The 21,124-nt window shown below is 58.6% G+C and overlaps 8 protein-coding genes across 8 annotated transcripts; 3 read left to right on the forward strand and 5 right to left on the reverse strand.

Moving 5' to 3' along the window:
• Window positions 1–22: 22 nt before the first annotated feature.
• TRAVEDRAFT_54353 (FAD-binding domain-containing protein) lies at window positions 23–1,734 on the forward strand (the record flags this gene model as incomplete). The annotated part of the gene is made up of 5 exons (XM_008047284.1): window positions 23–578; window positions 632–762; window positions 827–898; window positions 971–1,365; window positions 1,488–1,734. The coding sequence occupies 5 exons, from the start codon at window positions 23–25 to the stop codon at window positions 1,732–1,734; spliced, it is 1,401 nt and encodes a 466-aa protein (XP_008045475.1).
• Window positions 1,735–2,351: 617 nt separating this feature from the next.
• Window positions 2,352–4,156, forward strand: TRAVEDRAFT_75644 (uncharacterized protein). The gene is made up of 6 exons (XM_008047285.1): window positions 2,352–2,589; window positions 2,656–2,936; window positions 2,995–3,073; window positions 3,128–3,247; window positions 3,304–3,491; window positions 3,562–4,156. Exons 1-6 carry the CDS (start codon window positions 2,520–2,522, stop codon window positions 3,832–3,834), a joined length of 1,011 nt encoding a protein of 336 aa, XP_008045476.1. The 5' UTR covers window positions 2,352–2,519; the 3' UTR covers window positions 3,835–4,156.
• A 384-nt stretch (window positions 4,157–4,540) lies between these two features.
• Window positions 4,541–6,380, reverse strand: TRAVEDRAFT_54355 (uncharacterized protein; the record flags this gene model as incomplete). Its single annotated transcript, XM_008047286.1, has 3 exons — window positions 4,541–5,052; window positions 5,119–5,278; window positions 5,343–6,380. 3 exons carry the CDS (start codon window positions 6,378–6,380, stop codon window positions 4,541–4,543), a joined length of 1,710 nt encoding a protein of 569 aa, XP_008045477.1.
• A 485-nt stretch (window positions 6,381–6,865) lies between these two features.
• On the reverse strand, window positions 6,866–8,260 carry TRAVEDRAFT_75646 (alpha/beta-hydrolase). The gene is made up of 6 exons (XM_008047287.1): window positions 8,025–8,260; window positions 7,896–7,964; window positions 7,777–7,846; window positions 7,528–7,711; window positions 7,325–7,471; window positions 6,866–7,267 (listed from the first exon to the last, which is right to left on the reverse strand). Exons 1-6 carry the CDS (start codon window positions 8,227–8,229, stop codon window positions 7,013–7,015), a joined length of 930 nt encoding a protein of 309 aa, XP_008045478.1. The 5' UTR covers window positions 8,230–8,260; the 3' UTR covers window positions 6,866–7,012.
• Window positions 8,261–8,954: 694 nt separating this feature from the next.
• On the reverse strand, window positions 8,955–14,037 carry TRAVEDRAFT_176166 (uncharacterized protein). Its single transcript, XM_008047288.1, has 10 exons — window positions 13,811–14,037; window positions 13,635–13,754; window positions 13,470–13,581; window positions 13,125–13,421; window positions 12,986–13,072; window positions 12,803–12,934; window positions 9,653–12,749; window positions 9,506–9,597; window positions 9,336–9,453; window positions 8,955–9,274 (listed from the first exon to the last, which is right to left on the reverse strand). The coding sequence occupies exons 1-10, from the start codon at window positions 14,029–14,031 to the stop codon at window positions 9,150–9,152; spliced, it is 4,401 nt and encodes a 1,466-aa protein (XP_008045479.1). The 5' UTR covers window positions 14,032–14,037; the 3' UTR covers window positions 8,955–9,149.
• A 291-nt stretch (window positions 14,038–14,328) lies between these two features.
• On the reverse strand, window positions 14,329–15,237 carry TRAVEDRAFT_54358 (thioredoxin-like protein; the record flags this gene model as incomplete). Its single annotated transcript, XM_008047289.1, has 4 exons — window positions 14,329–14,379; window positions 14,434–14,943; window positions 15,002–15,127; window positions 15,199–15,237. The coding sequence occupies 4 exons, from the start codon at window positions 15,235–15,237 to the stop codon at window positions 14,329–14,331; spliced, it is 726 nt and encodes a 241-aa protein (XP_008045480.1).
• A 692-nt stretch (window positions 15,238–15,929) lies between these two features.
• Window positions 15,930–17,241, reverse strand: TRAVEDRAFT_75648 (uncharacterized protein). The gene is made up of 4 exons (XM_008047290.1): window positions 16,843–17,241; window positions 16,631–16,787; window positions 16,390–16,544; window positions 15,930–16,337 (listed from the first exon to the last, which is right to left on the reverse strand). Exons 1-4 carry the CDS (start codon window positions 17,233–17,235, stop codon window positions 15,978–15,980), a joined length of 1,065 nt encoding a protein of 354 aa, XP_008045481.1. The 5' UTR covers window positions 17,236–17,241; the 3' UTR covers window positions 15,930–15,977.
• A 736-nt stretch (window positions 17,242–17,977) lies between these two features.
• TRAVEDRAFT_176173 (ATP-dependent DNA helicase) lies at window positions 17,978–20,946 on the forward strand (the record flags this gene model as incomplete). Its single annotated transcript, XM_008047291.1, has 14 exons — window positions 17,978–18,024; window positions 18,083–18,135; window positions 18,183–18,302; window positions 18,356–18,477; window positions 18,531–18,600; window positions 18,655–18,709; window positions 18,761–18,900; window positions 18,953–19,125; window positions 19,176–19,326; window positions 19,378–19,436; window positions 19,546–19,687; window positions 19,741–19,801; window positions 19,855–20,221; window positions 20,285–20,946. 14 exons carry the CDS (start codon window positions 17,978–17,980, stop codon window positions 20,876–20,878), a joined length of 2,154 nt encoding a protein of 717 aa, XP_008045482.1. The 3' UTR covers window positions 20,879–20,946.
• Window positions 20,947–21,124: the final 178 nt, after the last annotated feature.

The raw sequence follows: 21,124 nt of genomic DNA on the forward strand, positions 1-21,124 counted from the left end.
CGCACGAGCAGCAACCCCGACAATGGCAGACCTCCAGTCCAAGATCCAAGGCACCATCCTCACCCCCGAGTCCGGCGACGCCTACACGGCCGCACTCCGCCGCAACTCTGACCTCTCGATCCTCCCCGCGAAGCTCGTCGTCCAGCCCGCCGTGTTTGAGGACATCCCGTCTATCATTGCGTATGCGACCGGGCAGACGCCCCCGCTGGAGATCGCTGTCAAGGGTGGCGGCGCACACTCAGCCACCTGGGCGAGCTCCGACGGCGGTGTCGTCATCGACCTCGGCAAGCTGAACAAGGTCACGCTCGCCGAGGACAAACAGTCCGTCTCCGTCCAGGGCGGTGCGCTCTGGGGCGACGTTTACGAAGTCACCTCGAAGGCGCAGGTCGACGTCGTCGGCTCGCCCCTGTGGTTTGTCGGTGTGGGCGGCTACACCCTTGGCGGTGGCTACGGTCCACTGAGTGGAGAATACGGTCTTGCGATCGACAACATACTAAGCGCCACCGTCGTCCTCGCCGATGGCAGGATCGTGAAGACGAGCAAGGACGAAGAGCCAGACCTGTTTTGGGCTATCCGCGGTCAGTCTGTTCCCGCCACTGCCGACGGCGGCGCGCTGATGTCATTTTTACAGGCGGTGGAGGGCAATTTGGAATCGTCGTCGAGTTTGTCTTCAAGACTCACCCTTACGCAGGCCCCTTCGGGTCTGGCGTGATCGCCTTTCCCGGGACTGAGCTCGCCAGCATCCTCCAGATCATCAAGGTGGTTTGATACAGTCCACCTTTTACGCTAAGAATTACGCTCTGATCGCATCTTCACCCGCGCGCAGGAGTGGAAAGCCACGCACACGCCGGCTGAACGTTTCACGCTCAACTTTTCGCGCCCGGCGCCGCACTTCAAGGTATGTTTATTTCATATGTCTTGATGCGCAGCATCCCGCTGGAGCTCTCCTGACGTACTCGTCGTTACGCAGCCCTCGATTGTCTTCCTACCCAGCGTCCTCCATGACACAGATGGCGCACGCTCCAAGACGGTGCTTGCGCCCTTCCGCGAGGGCGCGGTCAAGCCCGCGTTTGAGAAGATTGCGACGGTGCCCGACTTCCTGACCGTCTCGCACGCCGCTGACGCATCGCTCGCGTCGGCCCCGAAGCGGCTTGCCATCCGCGGCACCTTCTTCTCCGATTTCTACCCCGAGCTCCTGCAGGCCGTATGGGATAAGTGGGTCGCGTTCACGGAGACGAGCGAGGAAGTGCGCGGGTCCGCCGTGCTCTGGGACCTCACGAGCCCCGCCAAGCTGACGGAGGTCGGCGCGGACGAGACGGCGCTGAAAGTGCGGGAGCCGCACTACTGGATGGCGGTGCAGGGCAGGTGAGCAGATCCTCGCTTGGCCTGATGTTTGACACCCCCGCCCGCTGTCAGAACGCGGATATCGGGCGCGGGGGTGTCTGGAGATCGGCAAGAACTCAATCTGCTTTTTATTTGTTTGACAGATCGACGACGGACGCGTCCGTCGACGCCGCGCGCGCGTTCACTGCGGACGTCGTGCAGCTCGTGCGTGAGAAGAACACGGAGTTGTCGGGGCGCGACCTTGGCTGGTTCGTGAACCTGAGCAACGGCACGGAGAAGGCGGAAGACGTCTTTGGGGCTAATCTCCCCCGCCTGCGCAAGATCAAGGCCAAGTATGACCCGAAGAAGGTCTGGAGCAAGGGGTTCGTGATTGAGCCGCTCCTGGAGTAGATGCCCGTTGTGCCCGTCGTTGATAGGTGGACTAAAGAAGAGTGTCCAACGTCCTGATTGTATGTACAACTATTCTGACAGACATGAGATATCAGTTGCATTGAGAAGCCTTGCGGAGAGTGCCTCGGAACAGTCTGTGCGAAGCCGGCCGTGCTCGCAATGTATCTGGTTCTGGTATCTGGTAGGAGGTCGGTCGTATGTCTCCACCGAAAGCCATCACTAACGCTGAGAGTCATCTTCATCTTTTAGGACGATGTGTGAGATAATGGTTAGGTATCGCGTCCATCATCTCCTTGGTATGTGTTCATCACAAGAATCATCCCGGCTATCCCGAAGAAAGGGTTGACCACCCCTTGACCACCGGAGATGCCCAACGGACCACTCGAGCCCTTCCGATCGGGAGGCTATACGTACCACATTCGGCTGGAGCCGTTCACACAGCACCGCGCGCGCGTCTCGCTCGCCCTCCGCGGCCGATGCAGCTGCGCTGATGGACAATCCACGGGACGCCCATTCCTCCCACACATTGACGCGCCCTCCCCTCCGTGTTCCTGGCGAAGGCCTGCACCGCGCGCGCCCTGCCCAATCGACCAGCTGTTGCGACAGCAGGCGATTGGCTGTACATCATGCTGTCATCGCGCCCTGTCTATCCCCAGTTCTGCCAGTGCTCTATATAGGCACCGCGGTCGTCTAGCACTCGCCACCCACTCTTCAAGTGTCCTCGGATCGCGACCGAGCCCCGCACAGTCCCGCCTCCGCCGCCCTCTTTGCGATACACCCTCTCAATGGCGACGTCCGGACTGAAGATCGACTCCGCTGAGCTCGCGGGCCTCGCCGCCGAGGGCGGGCTGTTCGGTCAGTGCCCCCTGCAGTGGTGCTTCTCGTCGATCCATAACCTAATCACTGACCGCTGTTCTGCAGGTGTCTTCGTCTGCTTATTCTGCGTGTGCGGTTACGACCTTGTCCAGCGGCGCACGCGGTTCAAGTCCCAGCTGAGCTGGCCGATGGTCCTCGCGGGCGTGCTTCTCATCGTCCTCGCGTTCGCGCGCTTCTCGGTGGACACTGCGAACGTCTTCGTCGCTTTCATTCAACACGAAACACGCGCGGCGCGCATTGGCTACCTCCAGGATGTCACCCAGCCGCTCTTTACCACTAAGCACAGCCTGCTCGTCGCGGTGCTGCTGGTTGGCGACTCGTTTGTGGTATGTCCGGGTGGTGTTTCGGGGCCGAGGCAGCATTGTTCATTCACACTCGCTACAGAACTACCGGTGCTGGGTCGTTTGGGGAAAGAACATCTGGGTGGTTCTCTTCCCTATTGCTCTCTCGTTCACGAGCGCAGGTCAGTGTCCAGGATCCAGCGTTACCCCGATTCCAAGCTGATCGTACATCGCAGCCGCCGGTTCCTACACGATGTGGGCATACAGCAACCTGCCGAACCAGACCATCCTCACCGAGGCAAAATGGCTCAAGGCTTTCTTCGCCCTGAGTCTCGTCGCCAACGCAGTCGCTACCCGTACGTTCCGCGTGCCCAACACACTCCGCACAGTGGGCGCTGACCACACTCCCCAGTCACGCTCGCGTACCGCATCTGGTCCGTCGACCGCTCGATGAAGAACATGGCCGAGCCCAGCCAGTCCCGGCTGAGCCCGATCGTGCGCATCGTGCTCGAGAGCGGCATGCTCAACGCTGCCTACCTCTTCGCGTACGTCATGACGCTCAACTTCGGCTCGCAAGGCCTCGAGATCATGTCCGAGATGGTGCGCACCCTCAGCTGTTCCTCCCGCCCCCTTAAGTGTATTTGCTCACCACGACCGCTAATCCGTGCAGGCCGTACCGCTCACCGGTATCATCTTCTCGATCGTCATCCTCCGCGTCGGCCACCAGCGCCACGACGACTCGTACTACTCGCAGAAGCCGACGCAGACCATCACCTGGGCGGTCGCGAAGGGTACGCGTGGCCAGAGCAGCATGGGCGGCACCGCGACGACGCTCACGGCTTCCGACGGCCTGCCCCTCGAGGTGTACGTGGGCAAGTCGGACAACAAGATGGACTCGCACATGGACCCCCTGTCGAGCATGACGTTCAGCAACGCGGCTTGACCGGGGCCGTGCGGTGCACGGGCGCGGTCCGGTGTGCGGTGGTGCTTTTATGGCGCTGCTGCTGCTCGTATGGACTGTTGTGGGCGATCTGTTGTGTGTACCATCGTTGTGTAATACCTTGTATAGTTTTAAGTTATTTCGCAACGTCTTTAAGAGCGTGGAGGATACCCCGCTCCTTACCCACACCCGTGAACATGTGTACAACCATCTACTGGGTGCGTGTGCTCCTGGCCGCAGCAGAACGTATACCGTGAGATGCATGTTTTTGCTGTACGCTTAAAGCTACGATTCGAATGTCCGAGATGCAGAGGGAGGCAATACCGTACACGGGCCGACCAACATCGAATTGACTCGTCCAGGACCTACACGACGAGTCGACGAGTCCGAGAGGTCTACCTGTATAATCGAGGAAGAGAGGGTGGCGTTAGCTATGCGGGAAAAGTAAAGAGAATGAAGAATAAGATAAACCTGAATAGTAATTAATGTATAGATAGACGAACGGGACGGAAAGGGAAACAACAAGCGTGACGAGAAGAGAAGAGATGGGATGGATCAATGAGGGGAGATGGGATAAGATGACACGACATGACATGAGAAAAGTAAAGACGGGGCATAGGTGGGGGAGGCAAGACGAAAGAGAAAGGGGGCGAAAAGTCCGTTGCGCGTGGATCTCGACGACGTACTCGACGAGCTGTTCGACGAGCTACTACTCGACGTTCTTCTGGACGACATCGTACAGGAAGGACTTGGGGAAGTGCTTCTTGATCTCCTTCTCGATGAACCAGTACGGTGTGAGATAGGTGACGTCGGTTCTGTTGGTGGTGCCAGCACCCCCGGTGAGCATCCCGAGGATACGGCCGTTCCTGTCGAGGACGATAGAGCCTGAGTCTCCAGGGGCGGAGAAAGGACCGTTCGTATTACCGTAGGGGAGGACGGCGATTTCCCTCGACGTCTGGTCGATATCGTTTTCCTTGTAGACGCGGGTGAAAGAGTCCATTCCCGTAACCCGACCGATCGTGGTGCCCGTCGTCAGACCGTTCTTGACGACGAGGAGGCATGGTTCCCCGTTAGAGTCGAGGTGCTGGGGGTTGTGGATCTCGTCGGGCTGGACGACACCGAATGCCCGAAGGAGACCGTCCTCTGGGTACCCGTAGTTGGCCTGGTCCTCCGTATGGGGGAACATGATCTTGCCGTACTCCAACGACGAGAGGTTACCTCCTATAGGGGAATATAATGGTTAGCTGAAACTACAGGACGATACCAGACGAAATAAAAAAAACGTACCGACGTAAACTTTGTTGCCCATGAACGTACTCCAGTCGAACTTATCGTTATGAAGCGCGATTAGGGCCCAGTCCTTTGTAAACCCGTGGTGTGGGACGTCAGCTTGGATGGGCTCAACGTGGACGACCTCGCCAATAAGGCGCTGGTCTGGAATAGTCCACTGCTTAAGGATCTCGCCGTGGAATTTGTCAAATCTCGGCGATTCTCTCCCTCGCGCGCTTCACCAGGTCTAAGTGCTCGTGCCGCCTCTGGATCTTCACAGGCGACTCGCCCTCCTGGGGCTCGCCCAGCCGGCGAAGCACGACCCCCCAGTCCTTGATAGAGCGGTTCAGGTCGCCGATGGCGCCCATCATCATCTTGAGAGCGCTGGTGTAGCCCGAGTCGCCTAGGGCGATAACCCCCTCGCGGGGATGGCTCGTGGTCTTGCGAGCTAGGCCCGTATCGAAAGAGACGGGAGGAGGTCGAGCGACGTGGGCGCAAGTGAGGAGGAAAACGCGCTTGCTATCGTTGCTCTCGCGTAAGTAGAGAGCGCCGGTGCCCTCATAGTGGGGAGTCTTGAGAGGCGCGATAGCGAGGCCTAGAGCGGGAGTGAAGGGCTTGCGGAACTCGGGGACGGAGTCACTGAAGAGGTCGAAGGATAGCATCTTCGGGCCAGCGGTGGAGCGGGTGACGACCGACTCACGGAAGCCAATTTCGATCCCGCTGAAGCCAGCCTCAGCCAGGAGGAAAGTGACGGCCTCAGCCGCAGTATTGGCAAGCTCGAAGGTGAGAGACGTGGGCTCGACACCGATCCAGATAAGAAGCGGGCTGAACGTCCCCTTCCCCGCCTCTGCGAAAGCGAGGGGGTCTATCGACGTCCAACGAACCATCTTGTCGTCGAGCAATTTGTAGACACCCTCGCCGAGAGCAGGCCAGGTGGCTTGCATAGGATGACCGTGAACAGCGCGAGCTTCTCTGATGATCCGCTGGGACTCGGGACCGGTGCGTACGGGCCAGGCGTCTCCGCTCTTATAGACGCACAGAGCACCGCTAGGAGTGCCGTAGAAGTCGTTGATGGCGTTGCCGTAGAAGGCGGAGAGGCGTTCCGCGTCAGAGACGACGTCCTCCTCGTTCTCGCCGAAGCTGAGCTTTGCAAATTTACAGTCAGTGGGGGAGAGGGAGACGAGGGTGGAGGTAGGAGACCGAAAGCTCAGCGTTTTAGAGACTTCGTCGCAGGAGCCTAGGAAGACCTGATCGATGCCGAGGGGGGAGTGAGACGACATTAGGGAACGAACGGTCAGCGACGAGAAGAGACCACAAAGGCTAAGGGGGCTTACTAGTTGCGAATCGTCGGTTTTGTCATAGCAAAGTGTTGGGAGACACAGATGATGTCGTTGGTAGACGACTGGATAAGACGGAGAGGAAATTACTGCGTGAAGTCGCGAATCGCACGGGGTAATCTCCCCGATGTGATTCGCAATACGTCCAGATATCTTCGAACTTATGTTAGATAGACCCACGTAGTACTGCGCGCGGTATGAGATCGCGATTTTTGGCGATGAGTGTGGATATGAAACGGGAGACTCGAGGAGATTTGTAGTCGCCCTGAATAGCACAGAAAGATATTCATCGTTAGCGCCCGTGGAAGGAGATGTGAGAGACTCGAAAAGTAGTCTGAGGTCGTCGGTGGCGCAAGCTACAGCATACAGGTCATTTGCTCTACCTTCTCCTAAGGGGTGCTAAATATCCATGGTCTATCAAGGTGAGTGTCGCTGTTCACCTGAGCCTCCTGTAGCGTAAGGCCCACGGGTAGATTCAGAAATGTGGATAAGAATAACGACGCGCCCGCCGTGGAGGCGGGCCTCGCAATATAGTACGCCCTTTTACGCGTACATGTACAAACTATGGTATACTTTCACGTACAGGCCAGGGTGCCAACGAAGATACCCTCGTACGGGCCGAGATGATCGAGGATGTTGCCTACAAAGATGTTCGGCACAGTTGCGATCGTGCATTGCGAATCAGTCGCGTCGTCGTCGCCGGGGCACGAGACCGCTGAATTGTCCGCCTGGATGTGGATCTCCCCGTGGGGGTGTTGGAAGCCGAGCCCGCGCCCGGGGACGATCGGGACGGGGTCGCTGGCGTGGTTGATGCGCTTGAAGTCGGAGACCTGTACAGTTCGCTGTTAAGGGCGGACCGTGACTACGTTGAGTAGACGGGTACATACCTTGGAGTCGAAGAACGTTGCGTAGGCGGGGTTGCCGACACGCGGTGTTCCGTAGGTTTGTGACTTGATGTGCACAGTCGATGGAAGGTTCAAAGTGAACATCAACGCGTCCAGTTCCGCAACGGCACCTCCCAACGAGTGCCCAACCTTCAAAAATCCTATTGTTAGCGTTATGAATATCTAGGTACCGTCGCGCTGCTTACCGTAATGACAGTCGACGCGCCGTTCGCTGCGAGCAGACTCTTGGTCGTCGCCAGAATACTTGCGGCCGTCTTCGCATGCTCCTGCACGAAGCCGGAGTGCGCGAGAACATTGGATGGCACGCCCGGGAAGAGCGTGGTGTCCAAGGCTGTCTGAACGATGTTGATGTCCGTCAGGTCCGCCAGGCTATTTTACACAATCCACCGTCAGAATGAGTTGCGCAGAGCACCGCGGAAAGTCGGACTGCTTACAATTGGGTGGGGTCTGTTCCTTCGTGGGCGACGACGACGGCCTTCTGGCTGGGCCAGTATCCCACGAAATCTTGTCGAAAATTAGGGGATACAACTGGCTAAGTAAGGGTATGACTCACAATATTGAAGGGCGGCATTGTCGCCGCCGGTCAGGGCGGGTTGGAACCCGGGGATGGCGTTGCAAGCATCTGTATGCGTTCTCCAAAATAAATGACGGGGACATACAAGAAACCAAGCGAGAGACGCACCACCGCAAGACCAGGTCTTTACCACGCTCGGCGAGCAGTACGCCGCCCTCGCGAACTGGGTGAACGGCGCATAACTCGCCAGTTCCGTGTTCGAAAGTGCCGTAACGGCTGCCGCGGCGCGCACAGGGTGCGTGGGGAGAGCCGCAACGTCGAGCACGAAGAGCGAAGCCCAAGCCGCAGAGGCGATAGAGAGGAAGCGCAACATCGCTAGCAAGTCTACGCAGGTGTCCAGTGGCCGGGCGACGGTGCCGCCAGTCAGCGCATCTCCTCTCAACTTATACCGTACGCGTCGAGCCGCTAATTATGGGGTGCCCTGGGCGAGCACAAGGCACGCAGGCTAAACGGCAACGCGCCCGTTCGTTTCACGGCACGCGACTGCGACCAAGGGCGGGTTAGCAGCAAATCGCGACGGGAATGAGCCTCAGCTGACTCGCACCGTTCAACTGCGTCGGCTGAATAGGGCATTCTGGACGGGTGCAGGCAGAACACAGCACGCGGCGGCCCAGCGTCTGCGATCCCGCCGCTACCATTTAGCGCAGATGCCTGTACGGATGACCCCCACGCTCGTCGGTATTGGTGGGTACCGAGTCGCTAACGGTGGACAATGTCAGAGGAAGCAGCAACGAGCACATGGAGGCATCAGGGCCATTGAGCCCGTGGACGAACTGCCAGGCCAGAAATTGATGCATCACCCGATGTGGCGACGCTCATCCCCGCCGGGTGGAACGGGGTATGCAAGCTCATTCCGGTGCTAGAGAATGCGGGGAAGCTGCGGGGAAGTCGGTCTGATGGAAAGCGGGTCCTCAGAATATGCAGCGTTGGCAGACAGGAGAACACTCACGGGAGTGTTGGTGGCGCATGTGTTTTCGATCATATATACAGGTAGTGTTCAGCCGGTGGTCAGCCGACGCTCGTCAATGAAAAGAAGGGGCATTCCAGAGAGTGATAGACATCGAAAGAACACTTGCACGGAAGACATCGTTATCTACGGACAGACATCCAAACCGAGACGACGCTGCTATACCACTGCCAGTCCATCCATATCCTTGTCGTCGTCGTCTCTTTTGTTGCGTGGTGAACGGCATAAATAGTCATCGTGGACGCGTCGTACGTCAGGCACGTCCATCACAGCCTCAAGATGAGCTGCTTGACCCCAGACATCCACAAGCCGATGTCGTCAGTCAGCGAGCCACGCGTGAGCAGGTCCATGTGAATAGCCATCGCCGCCTCGCGGTCGTGAGCTTCCATAGCTGAAGAATAGGGAAGCCGAAGTTAGAACACCGGTTCAGTTTTAGACTGGAGGCCGCGTACCTCGTGTGAGCATCACGAGCTGTTCGCAGACGGGTTGCGACAAGGTCTCGCAGTTCAGGGCGTCGAACAACGGGCTAATTCGACGCTCCAGATCGTCGACCATCCGTCTTTGCTGTTGCTATAAATAGAGGCTCTTAGCCTCTGTGAAGCAGAAGTGTCATTTTACTCACCGGCGTGACTTGCTTCAGCTGCTCTAGCTGGTTCGAGATGACCTGGAAGACAGGACGCAGACCGTCGGGTATGTGGCTCCGGTCACCAGGCGCTGCACAAAATCGATTAGTCCAGTCGTATACCATGGATGTGCACAGAACACTCACGGTACTTGGGGGGCGGCGGACCAGGCTTCGCGCGAGGCGGGACTGGGGCGGCTCCACCAGGAGGGGCCTGTCCGCGCGGAGGACCTTGCGGAGGGGGAGCACCGCCCGGCGGGCCCGCCATATGCTGCCCGGGCTGTGGGGGTGCGAACTGCTGCTGTTGCTGGGCGTGTGGCGGCGCAAACTGCTGGGCCTGGGGTGGAGGAGCATATGGACCCGCTGCCTGCGCACCTGGGGGTGACATCGCACGCGCAAACTGAGGGGGAGGCGTCGCACGAGCATATGGGCCGGAGGGACCACCTGGGCCGCCAGGAGGCGGGTATGGCGCATGTCCGTGAGGGGGCGGCGGCGTCTGGCCAGGGATGGGTCCGCCTTGTGGAGCGCCGTAAGGACCTTGAGGAGGTCTTACCATGCCAGGTCCAGGAGGGCCTTGTGAGGGACCGCGCTGAGGCGGCGGCGCGAAGTGTTGTTGCGGGGGAGGGCCAGGAGGTCCTGAAGGCGGACGGGCGTGGGGAGGGTAGGGTCCGGGTCCTCCAGCACCTGGAGGTGGGGGTCCGTGGTGAGCCTGGGGAGGGGGAGGGGGGCGCTGCTGCACGCTGCCGGGACGAGGGGGAGGGGGAAGCGAAGCTGCGGGCTGTTGTCCGTACGGAGACGGCGACGACGGCGATGGGGCGTTAGGGAAAGGAGAGGTGATGACACCCTTCCCACCGTTCGCAAGAGCAGGCGTTCTCCTCTGCGGGATAGCAGGGGCATCGTTCCAGCCGCCGTTGTCCCGCCTAGGCGGTCCCTGGGGAGGCGGCGCGAGCGGGGGCAATGAGGGCGTAGCGTTTGCGCCGCGCTGTGGTGGGGGCGGCAAGACGCTGGGCTGTTGAGGAAGAGGGTTCTGTTGCTGAGCGGGAGAACGAGTGTAGGGGTTGTATGCAGAAGGACCGCCCTGGTATTGTTGCTGTTGCTGGGGCTGCATAGCGGGGGCGGGAGGAGCATAGGGGTTCGAGCTCTGCGAAGCCGCTAACTGACCAGCAGGCGCGTAAGGCTCGTAGATGGACGACGAAGTTGTCGACTGGCTGATCGGTTGCTGCTGCTGCTGTTGGACAGGCTGGCCATACTGGCCATAGCCGTAGGTGCTGGTCGAAGCAGTGGGGCCAGCCTTGGTCGGCACAGCAGGACCAGAAGCGTGAAGAGACGTGGTCCTCAGAGGAGGCTCACTGGCGGCCTTCAGTAGACGGTCCCTACCAACAGTGAAGTCGTAGGGAGAGCCGGCGGAACCAGTGTACTCTGCGGGTACTAGCTTGAGGAACGCCACTGCTTCCTTGATCAAGCCTTGGGCAGCGAGCAGGTCGGCGTACTCGAAGTAGCGGTCGTAGAGCCCAGAAAGCTTGTACGAGCGAGCCGACGGGTCGTTCACCGCTGTCTTGATACTGAGATCATCGTCGACGTAGTTGATCGCCTTGCGGAAGATGGTGACCTTCTCGATGAAGCTCTGCAAAGCCAGGGCGTGGACAGTGTACAGGGAGCCGTCGAGGTGGTCGTGCTCTGCGACGAGGCGTCTCTCCTCTTCTGCCAACTCCTCGATCCAGATGTTCACCAGACGCTCGAGGCGGCCAGCAGCGAGGTAGGTCAACGTGGCGTTGCGGCGGAGATCAGCAGCCTTGGACTCAGCATCGTATGCACCGGAGGACTTGACGATGTTCGACTGGAACTCCAGGCGCTGACCCAGCTGCTCGGCAAGGCCCGAGAACTCTTCCTGGTTCGCGAACGTGCAGAGCACGACGAAAATCTCCTGCCACTCCTGTAAATCGGCGTTCTGGACGATGTCGTCGAGGTCGTTGGTCACGATGGACTGAAAGAGACGCAGGTAGGGGAGTTGAACGGTGCGACGCTCGAAGTATGCCTTCTGCGTGCGTGCGAGGAGCTCCTGGCCGCCCTTGACTGCAAGCAGGATGGCATCCGCGAAGCGGTCAGAAGAGAGGCACAGGGAAACAGCAGACTCGAAGTCGCCGAGGACCAGCGCCTTCGTGACTAAGCGGTCCGTCTCGGACTCGTCGCTGGGGTAGATCTTGAACGTGTTGTCCTTCAGGACCTCCGACGCGACGGAAGAGGGACGCGAGCCGATCGTCGCGGCCACCGAGGAGTCCAACGGGTAGTTGTGATGTGGGACCCGGATGCTGTCATCCTCGTCGGTGCGTGCGGTACCGATGCTGCCAAAGAAGTCGGCCGCTGCATCGCCCTGCGGAGTGCCGATGAGGTTGTCGTCACCGAAGAGACTAGGAGCAGTGGTGGTGGACTCTCCGTCCGCCTGGCGCGTCGTGCTAGTGGTATCAGACAGCCCACCGGCGCTTGCTTCGGAGGGAGTGGCTTCCGCAGCGAGGGCGGAGCTGTCGAGGGTGTCCTCGCCCCCTTCGTCATCTTCGGGTGTCGCTTCACGCTCGGGCTCGGCAAAGGACACGACAGGCTCATGCGCCTTAATGTCGGTCTCGGTGACATCTTGCTCAATAGGCAAGCTCGCCTTCGCTGCTGCTGCCTTCTTCAGGTTTGCGATGGCATCAGCGACCCGGGTTGCGACCTCCTCCTTGGAGAAGCCAAGAAGAGTGATGAGCTCATCTCTCGAGTTGGCCTTGAACAGGCTAAGAAGAGCCTTCCAAGTGGCAGACGCATCATCCGAGGTCTTCTCCTGCGCAAGGTCCTTCAGGCTATCAGACTCGACCGACGACTGAAGCTTTTGTGCGCGCTCCACGATGCTAGTCTCGGTGACCACCTTGCGAACATGGACAATGCTGCTCTGGTTCTTGCCCTGGGCGGAAGGCAGGTTGGACACGGTGACAAGTTTGCCCCCATACCCAAAGGAGTTCGACGTGGGGCGCCGCAACCACTTCGGAGGGTGCTTCAACGACAGTGTAGCCTGGCTTCCGCGAGAGAAACCGGGAGCCCCAAAGATGTCAGAGGCGTCAGTCTGAGGAGCAGCAGCGGGGACCTCGGCGGCGTCGTTGGTAGATTGGATGGAGTGAATGCCAATCGTTCCATCGAAGAACGCCGCCGCGAAGAGGTCGGGGTTACGCGGGCACCAGTCAACTTGGAATGCCCAGTTGTCTGCAGAGGGAAGCTATGAAAGCGTTCAATATTCAAGTGTGTACGTGGAACACGTTCAATGCGCACCTCTCCAATGATCTCAGAGGTTTGAGGGTTCCAGCAGAGAGCGCGGTTATCCTTGCCGCAGGAAAGAAGCAAGTCCGAATCTTGTTTGCACCATGACAAGGAAAGCACGCCCTTCTCGTGGCCCGTCAAGATCTGCATTGCGAGTTAGGGCAGCCTAGCGAAGTATATTAGGCGAAGACGCACCTTCTCCGGGGCGCGCGCATTACGCAGGTCCCACACCATGATCACGGGCGACGTGTCGTCTTCCGAAGACGTGACCAAACGAGTGGCCTGAGGTGAGGAGTTGGCAAGTTTGGGGGCTCTGCAGTAACGATGGACTTACGTTGTCAGGATGCCATGCGACATCGCTCATTCCCCGACGTCCGCCTACCGCGAATCCAGGGCCGCCAAACCCTTGCATCCCTCCGGCGAGGGTACCTGCCCCACCACCGTACGCCAGTGCAGCCACTTCTCGCTTGCCGCGCAAATCCCACACGACCGTGTATCCCGTGCTGCTTGATGCTGCAAGCGCATATTGGACATGGTGGTTCCACGCCAACGCGGTGATCTCGTCGAGCTTCGTACTGCGAGTGCCGGGAGAGTAGGGCTTGCTTGGGTCTTTGAGATCCCAAACGTAAATCTGCCGACGCGTCAGACGACACGGTTACGGTGGAGAATCTACACCCACCTCGCCATTGACCGCGCCGGATGAGAACAGGTTCGTCTGTATCGGATTGAAGTCCAATCCGCGGATGGGGCCCGTGTGCGTCTTGTTGCGCAGTATGAGTGATTCGGACGGGCTGCGGCATATGTTTAAACGCTGCCGACGCGTCCGTTTGAACAGTAGACTCACTCGGCATTGGCCACAATCTTTGCGGGATCCCAAATGTCCAGCTCGCCGTTCTCCATGCCCGCTACAATCACGCCGCGCGGGCGTTCTCCGTTCACATACCCCCATGCCAGGCGGTTGAATCTGCACGCATATGTTCACACTTCGCGCTCCCCCGCGCCCCGGAGCACCGCACGCACCTTGAAGTCGTCGTTACATGTGCCTTGGGTCCCGCCTGGCCCTCGCCGCCAAGGTCAAACTGGTTCCGGTCGAGGAAGTCCGGAGCCCAAATCTCCAGCTGGCCGTTGTTGCTAAAGGACTCGTCCAGGGCCCCCGCGACGGTGCCGGTCGCCAGCAACGGCAGGTCCGGCGAGGGCGACCACGCGAAGGTCGATGTCCGGTGAATTTCCTTGAGTTTCATGGGTCGAGTGGGGGAGAGGGAGTATGTGTACAGAACGTCTATAGCCGCGCGTAGATCTGGCCAACGACGTGTCATCGCCCCGCACCAGGCTCCGCCCAGTCTCCCGTCCCGTCACGGTCACACCCATCCCGATTTGCTCGTAGCCGACGACTGGCTACGTTGTGTCTAACGCTGGCGTAGCACTCAGTGCCCAAGCTTATATGGGGCGTACAAGCGCGAGTTTATTGAGTCCATCCACGGCATATAGGAATCTTGTTACAAAACACACATCGCCAACTCTATAATGCAAGACGCCGTTCAGGCGCGCTTGAACATCGGGTTCTGGCTCCAAATGCCGAATTGGAGAGCCTTCCACGGTACCATCAGCATCGCTAGTCTCTCTACAAGCTGCAATCTGCTCACCTCGTCCCAAGTGGTCTTAATGGTCGGGTGTTCCTTGACGTCCTCGAGATACTTCCTGAGGCGGGCGAATCGCGGGCCCTGCAAGACCTCGTAGACCTTCTTGCCTTCGCCAACCGGGTACGTCCCAAGGTCGTTCTTCAGCAGAAGCTCCGCGCGAAGCAAGAACGGGGCCACAGCAGAGTCCGCGTTCGACCATTCCCCGACCGCGAACCCAGTAGCCGGGAGGCGCGCCTGGAACGCGTCGAGCCCGTCGAGGAGTGTCTTCTCCGGGCTCGTGGCCTGCGCGTACATGAAGAAGAAGTCCTTGAAGCCCTCGAAGCCCTTCGCCTCCCAGGTGGCGATCACGAGGCGCGCCTGCGCACGCTGCACGGGGTCGGCGGGGAGCAGCTTCGCTTCGGGGAAGATGTCCGCGAGGAACTCGAGGATGACGGTCGACTCGTTGATCTTCGCGGCCTCCGGGGAGGGGTCCTCCGGGGCATGCTTGGGGCCGCCGTAGGTGATGGCGGGGATCTGCCGTACAGACGCTGTCAGAATGACTGGAGCTGAAACGGATGGGAGAGCGCCTTACCTTCCCGGCAGGGTTCACCTTGGTGTTATACCAGGGAGGCCTGTCCATGAGGTTGACGCTGCAGGGGGTATATTCGGCCTTGGCCTCCTCGAGGGCGATATGGACACGGTGACAGTAAGGAGAGTACTGGATGGAGGGAAGCGTAAATAGTTGTAAGATATATGCATACGAGGTCATGTTCCGGAGGAAAAACGTACCACATGAGTGTAGAAGGTGATCTGGCCGGGCTGAACCATTGCGGTATGCGCTGTGTTGCTGTATGTAGAAGCTGAGTCGTTGAGGGTGATGGGTCACAACTCGCCTCTCCTTCAGGTTTTTATAGCACCCCGAGCGCTGCGCTCTCGCATCGCCGGTGGCTTACAGCGGCTTCCAAGCCGTCAGTGTATTCTCACTGGGTTCCTGCGGCTCGTGATGTCAAGAGAAGGATCTCCATTCACATACCTGGAGAAGCTGCGACCACGGGGTCCATCTGTCGTCCCACATGGTTTGGCGCACACCAAGCGGCGCCGCTTGAGCATGACTCGCCCTGGCCTGCTACGGACGAGAGTAGCGCTGCGTGACAGATCTTGTCCGCAAGGAGCAGCACCAGTACTGAGACGAATTTGCGGAGAGCTGTTGCTACGCAGCAATGGGACCACGATCTTGGCTGCGAAGCGGCGCAGAACACAAGAGTATACATCGATATACACCGGCGTCGGAAGATATGCCGACGTAGGAGATTCTGGTCACCGGGCTGTGCCAGGCGAGCGTGGCCGCAGCAGCGTATCATCTGAAGCGGCGTCGGGCATATGGTGTGGATGAGAACTGTGAGCTTGTGGTAAGCAGGAGTATGGAGATGTGTTATCATACTCAGCGATATCCAAATGCACCCGGCGACGAACACGACACTCTATTAGTGCAGCATGCCTCGGATTGACCATGCTACTGGGGCTACTATACACTGGTTACGTATCATGATACAAGAGAGATACGCCGCTCACAACTTCTTTTCCTGTGGCGTTTTCGCCCCTGGCGTCCGCTGCCTGATCTTTGCCTTCTGCCTCGCCGCCTCTTCCTGCACCTTCAAACCCTCCTTTCGCCACTGCGCCTTCTCCCACACATCGTACTCGTCTTTCGCATCTATCCAGCGTTCTTGCACGTCCCTCACGTCCGAGCGTGGTCCCCGCATCTGGCCCGCCGCGGACGACATGAGCGAGTACGCATTAGGGCGCTGGGCAGCGGGCAGACGTGATGCGTCGACGGTATCTGGGGGCTGCTGCGTAGTGGGAGGCGGCACGAAAACGCATCCCGTCGCCTTGTCGATGACGCGCGTAAGGTTCAGCATGGATTCCTTGTCCTAACCGTGGGATGAGTGAGAAGAAGTACACCGCGGAAATAAGGGTGCGCACCTCCACGGCAAGGGTCTCAAACCCCACGAGGCCAAAGTCCTCTACCAGCGAACATATTTGCACGCTCAGCGCGGCAAACCGCGGAGACTGCTGATTGAGGAGGTTCTCAAGGTGCGACAGGTCCTGAACTTCGGTATAGAAATCAAGGTTGAAGTCTGCGGACATAGTGTAAGTCGTGTCCCTCGTTCGCACACGGACATTGCGTCGATCGCGATCGCGAAGTAGAAGCGCAGGGACGTACCTAGGTCGCCGTACTGCGTGATCAGGTCGACCTTGGAAAGGACGTTGACGTGGGGCAATTCGAGGTGGAGCATGGCGCGAAGGGACAACATGAGGACAGACACGTACTTGGCCGCGTCCGTGACATAGTGTGCGTCGCAAAGATGCACGGTGGCTAACTGGCCTGCCGAAGTCCACGGTCAGCGAAGCATGGAGATCTGCGCACGCACATACCCGGAAACCACTCTTGGTCAGCTTGCGTATGATGTTTTTGACACTGGGATGGTTCGTGCTGAGTTCAACCTGACCCGGGAGGTCAAACAGGATGTAATCCTCCTTGTCGAGTTCCTTCAATCGGTCCTCGAGCCAGTCGTAGTTTGCCTCGAGGTATTCCATGCAGTAGAGCATTCCGCCGTTCGGGCCCAGACCAAACTCGTTCATAACATCCTCCAGCTTGATGAGAGAGGCTAGGTCGATTGCACATGGATATGGAATGTTTTCATTGGCAGGGTCGAGGTTTACAATTGAGATGGGTCGGTTGAGAGCCGTGAAGAGCTGGTGTTTTCCATGACAGTATGTTGACTTTCCACTGCCAGGTGAGCCGCAGACAACTTCGCCGAAAGGCATCGGAATGAGAGGAGGACGGGGTCGGGGGATGTGAAGGTGAGTGCAGTGGAAGAGCAGCGAAGGTGTCCGGCTCGAGGAGTGCGGGAATAGGCGCCCACGCAGATCCTCGTACACGTGACCCAATTAGCAGCGCGACGCGTTCTGCTGCGAACCTTAACGCTTTCTCCTCTTCTCGAACCACCGGCATTCATCTTGCGTAGGACGGCCGACTTGCACTACTTGGGGACGCGTACTACGTGCTCGCAATTGCTCAGCATGTCACGACGAGCGGTGGCGGCGGCTCCGTCGATCATAGACGACATGGAGGCGGCAGACGAAGTAGATCGGGTGAGCGACTTGTCGTATGATATGATGTCGCGACGCTAACCCAGGGTGGCAGCGAGAACAAGAGGAGCTGCAGATGGCACTCCAAATGTCATTGCAGGAAACCAAGCGAGCTGCTGGCCCCAGCACAAGCAGTCGTCCTGGACCGAGTCGACAACAGAATGGTAACACGCGACAGGGCACCTCCCCTCCCGACAAGGACCTCCATAAGCTTGACCAAGAGATAGAGGATGCGAGGGCTCAGCGAGCAGCACTAGATGCGCTCATTCGCACGCTCGAACGCCAGAGAGATGAGAAGCTGCAACAAATTCGGAGTGCACAAGTCGTACCCGGACGTGAACCTTCGAAGGGAAAGAACGTGGCAGCAAGCATCGACTACACTGATGAGTTTGACTGGACCCCGGCGCTACGGGCCAAGATGAAGTCGGTCTTCGGCTTCGACAGTTTCCGCCTTTGTCAGGAAGGGTAAGCCCTTTCCACAACCCACCATGCTGGCGTTGGTCGACATTAACCGTCCTCGTAGCATCTGTAATGCTAGCATGGATGGTCGTGATGTTGTAGGGATTATGCCTACTGGTCCGTCTACAATCTGTCATTTTCTCTCTATCACTGAACACCCGTAGGGGGCGGCAAGTCCCTAGGATACCAGCTGCCGGCACTCATGGTGTCCGGGTGCACGTTGGTGATTTCTCCTCTACTTGCTTTGATAAGAGACCAAATCATGCACCTGAACGAAGCAGGCGGTTCGCATTTTACATACCGAACTTCTAATGCCGAGCGCTGACAATTATTGTAGTGGATGCGGTCATGTTAACCAGTGCCACCTCGCAAGCGGAGCAAAACAATATCTATTCCCGGCTACGAGAAATGGCTTCAGGCGCGTCGCACGCGCCGGAAATCAAGTTATGCTATGTGACAGTTCGTCAATGTCGCCTACGCCGTCCATATTATCGTGTCTGACCCGCCCGAAGCCAGAAAAGATCGCAAAAAGCAAGACTTTCACATCTGCGCTTGAAAAGCTTTACAGAGTAAACAAGCTAGGTACCCGTTTGTCTGCGTAGTGCGGCACTGTTGCTAGTACTTACGGCGCATCAGCTCGTTTTGTGATAGACGAGGCGCACTGTGTCTCTCAGCAGGGACATGACTTTCGGTAAGGTGTTCTCAGGTGTCTCTCCTTACCTAGTCTCATAGCATTGACTAGACCAGACTATCAACGACTCTCCTCACTCCGACAACTCTTCCCGTCGGTCCCCATCTTGGCATTATCAGCCACATGTCCACCAATTGTGTTGAGGGATCTCCTCAAAACACTGCAGATGGGAGCACCAATCATCGGGACAGGTAAATTTCTCTCCGACCACAACGCATTTCTTAGCGCTAAGTTGTGGTATAGCTGCGACGACGAAAGGCACGGTCCTCTTTTCGGCGCCGTTGTACCGGAAGAACCTTCACTACAGCGTGCTACCAAAACCCTCTAGTGCACAGAGTAGCATACGCGCCATGTGCGACTACATCCTCGAACACCACCCCAAAGACACGGGCATTGTATACTGCCTGAGCAAGAAGGTATGTGAAAACCCGCGGTTCCCTAATCCATGCGCTGATTCTCTCGTCAGGACGCCGAGCACGTCGCAGAGGCTCTATCGGAAGAGAGCGGTCGCAAGATTCTGACGGGCGTGTACCACGCAGACGTTGCGGATTCCGTCAAGGAATCACTCCACAAGAAGTGGCGGAGTGGGCAAGTCAAGGTTGTTTGCGCGACCATTGGTGAGTCCGCTTAGTTGGACTACCCTACACGCCCTCTTAGTTAGTTTCTAGCGTTTGGGTTGGGCATTGACAAGGGTGACGTGCGATACGTCCTGCATCACACGGTTCGTGTTTCTTCTTGCCGGTCTAGGCGGACCCTCTGACTAGCCTATAATCGCACAGCTATCAGTATGTCTTCCTCCGCAGGCTACGTATAATGACGTTACTGAAGACAATTAGAAATCATTAGATGGATTCTACCAGGAGTCCGGGCGCGCTGGGCGCGACGGGAAAGATGCTGACTGTGTTTTGTACTACCGTCCTCAAGACGCTACGCGCATTGGTTCTTTAACCTGCGGCGACCACAACGGCGAAGAGAAAGGTAGTTTCTCAATAAGTTGAAATGAATACCACGTCTACTGAACTCTTTCCTAGTCCTTTCCATGCTCAAATTCGCTTGTGATCTAGAAGAGTGCCGCAAAATCCAGTTCGCGCGGTACGTTCCCCGTCCTGCCCCCCTTACCATATGCGTGCTCAACATTCCCACAGCTACTTCTCCGAGTCCTCCAACCTCTCGCTTCACTCATGGGGCACCGCCGAAGAGGACGCGCTCGCGCGGTGCGGCCACTGTGACAACTGCACCCGCCCGCCCGAGACGGTCGACCGCCAGGACGCGCGCCTGCCCGCATGGCAGCTTCTACGCATCGCGGCCGCCGCGGAGCGCGCGCACCAACGCGTTACAATGGCCCAGCTGTGCAAGCTCGCGCGTGGCCTGCGCGTCTCGGGCCTCGGCGAGGTTGACGGGGCGAAGGGCAAGGGGCGAGGCCGAGGCCGGGGACGCGGGGGAGCGCCGAAGGAGAGGGAGAATGTGGACGTGCAGGAGGCCGCGGGGGGCAAGGTCGAGCTGTCGGAAGAGGTACGCCCGGCTATCTGACCTTGTGTGCTTCGAAGCACCCTGACGCTGATCCGCCCTGCGCAGCACACGGAGGCCCTGTGCGTGCGCCTGCTCGTCGACGGCTTCTTCGAGATGTCGTTCGCGCCGACCACGTACTCTGTGAACGTGTATCTCAAGCCCTCCGACACGGCTGCGCGCTTCACGCGGTTCAGCCGCGCAGAGATCGAGCAGGGCAAGGGGCCTGCGTTCGAGTGTGCGTTCTCCAAGAAGGTGCCGAAGCGCAGGGCTGCGAAGAAAGACAGCCAGGCCGCGAAGACGGACGCCACGCCACGCACTACCAAGGCGGCCTCGGGGAGCAGCAGCAACGCGCGGGGGAAGAGGAAGCGCGAGGTGAGCGAGAGCCTTGGAGAGGAAGATGAGGACGACGAAGACGAGGAGGACGGCGACATCGATGATGACCCAATGGTCAAGCGGTTCATCGCCGCCGACTCCGATGTCGAGGATTCCGATGAGGCCGACATGGAGTGGAGCACCACGCTACGGGATGGCAAGCGTGCCGCGCCAGCGCCAGCCGCGCGAACCATCTCGAAGCGACCGCGCAAGAGCCAAGTCAAGGAAGCGTCGAGCTCGAGCAGGACGCCGCCGTGGGGCGACGTGATAGAGTTGTCGTCAGACTAGCGTTTCGGACCTGGTTGTATCGGTGGACAGAGCTGTAGCATAGCATTGCGATCATAGTGTATCCTAATAGTTCTACATGCAGGCATAAGTTACAATGGGGGCGAGGTCGGCAATTAGCACCTATTTTGCGCGTCCCCGGGTGCGTAAAAGTTAATAAGAATCATAAACCGCCGCGGGCGGGTGTTAGATCGTGAGCTCATTATGTCGTGAGTAGCAAGAGGTGAGGAACATTAGGCCCCTCTGACG

Source organism: Trametes versicolor, assembly GCF_000271585.1.
Source record: "Trametes versicolor FP-101664 SS1 unplaced genomic scaffold TRAVEscaffold_17, whole genome shotgun sequence".
Taxonomy (NCBI): Eukaryota; Fungi; Basidiomycota; class Agaricomycetes; order Polyporales; family Polyporaceae; genus Trametes; species Trametes versicolor.

Bases quoted from the DNA above. Each gene is read 5' to 3' on its own strand.
- TRAVEDRAFT_75648 (XM_008047290.1), bottom strand. From the start codon at position 17,235: ATGCCTTTCGGCGAAGTTGTCTGCGGCTCACCTGGCAGTGGAAAGTCA. The intron at 16,788-16,842 runs GTATGTGCGTGC...TCGGCAGGCCAG, and splicing joins TGACCAAGAGTGGTTTCCGG to TTAGCCACCGTGCATCTTTG. The intron at 16,545-16,630 runs GTACGTCCCTGC...CTATGTCCGCAG, and splicing joins CACGCAGTACGGCGACCTAG to ACTTCAACCTTGATTTCTAT.
- TRAVEDRAFT_176166 (XM_008047288.1), bottom strand. From the start codon at position 14,031: ATGAAACTCAAGGAAATTCACCGGACATCGACCTTCGCGTGGTCGCCC. The intron at 13,422-13,469 runs GTGGGTGTAGAT...ACGCGTCGGCAG, and splicing joins CCGGCGCGGTCAATGGCGAG to ATTTACGTTTGGGATCTCAA. The intron at 12,935-12,985 runs GTGCGTCTTCGC...CTCGCAATGCAG, and splicing joins ATGCGCGCGCCCCGGAGAAG to ATCTTGACGGGCCACGAGAA.
- TRAVEDRAFT_75644 (XM_008047285.1), top strand. From the start codon at position 2,520: ATGGCGACGTCCGGACTGAAGATCGACTCCGCTGAGCTCGCGGGCCTC. The intron at 3,074-3,127 runs GTCAGTGTCCAG...CGTACATCGCAG, and splicing joins TCTCTCGTTCACGAGCGCAG to CCGCCGGTTCCTACACGATG. The intron at 3,492-3,561 runs GTGCGCACCCTC...TAATCCGTGCAG, and splicing joins TCGAGATCATGTCCGAGATG to GCCGTACCGCTCACCGGTAT.
- TRAVEDRAFT_75646 (XM_008047287.1), bottom strand. From the start codon at position 8,229: ATGTTGCGCTTCCTCTCTATCGCCTCTGCGGCTTGGGCTTCGCTCTTC. The intron at 7,847-7,895 runs GTGAGTCATACC...ATTTTCGACAAG, and splicing joins CAATGCCGCCCTTCAATATT to ATTTCGTGGGATACTGGCCC. The intron at 7,712-7,776 runs GTAAGCAGTCCG...TGTGTAAAATAG, and splicing joins GGAACAGACCCCACCCAATT to CCTGGCGGACCTGACGGACA.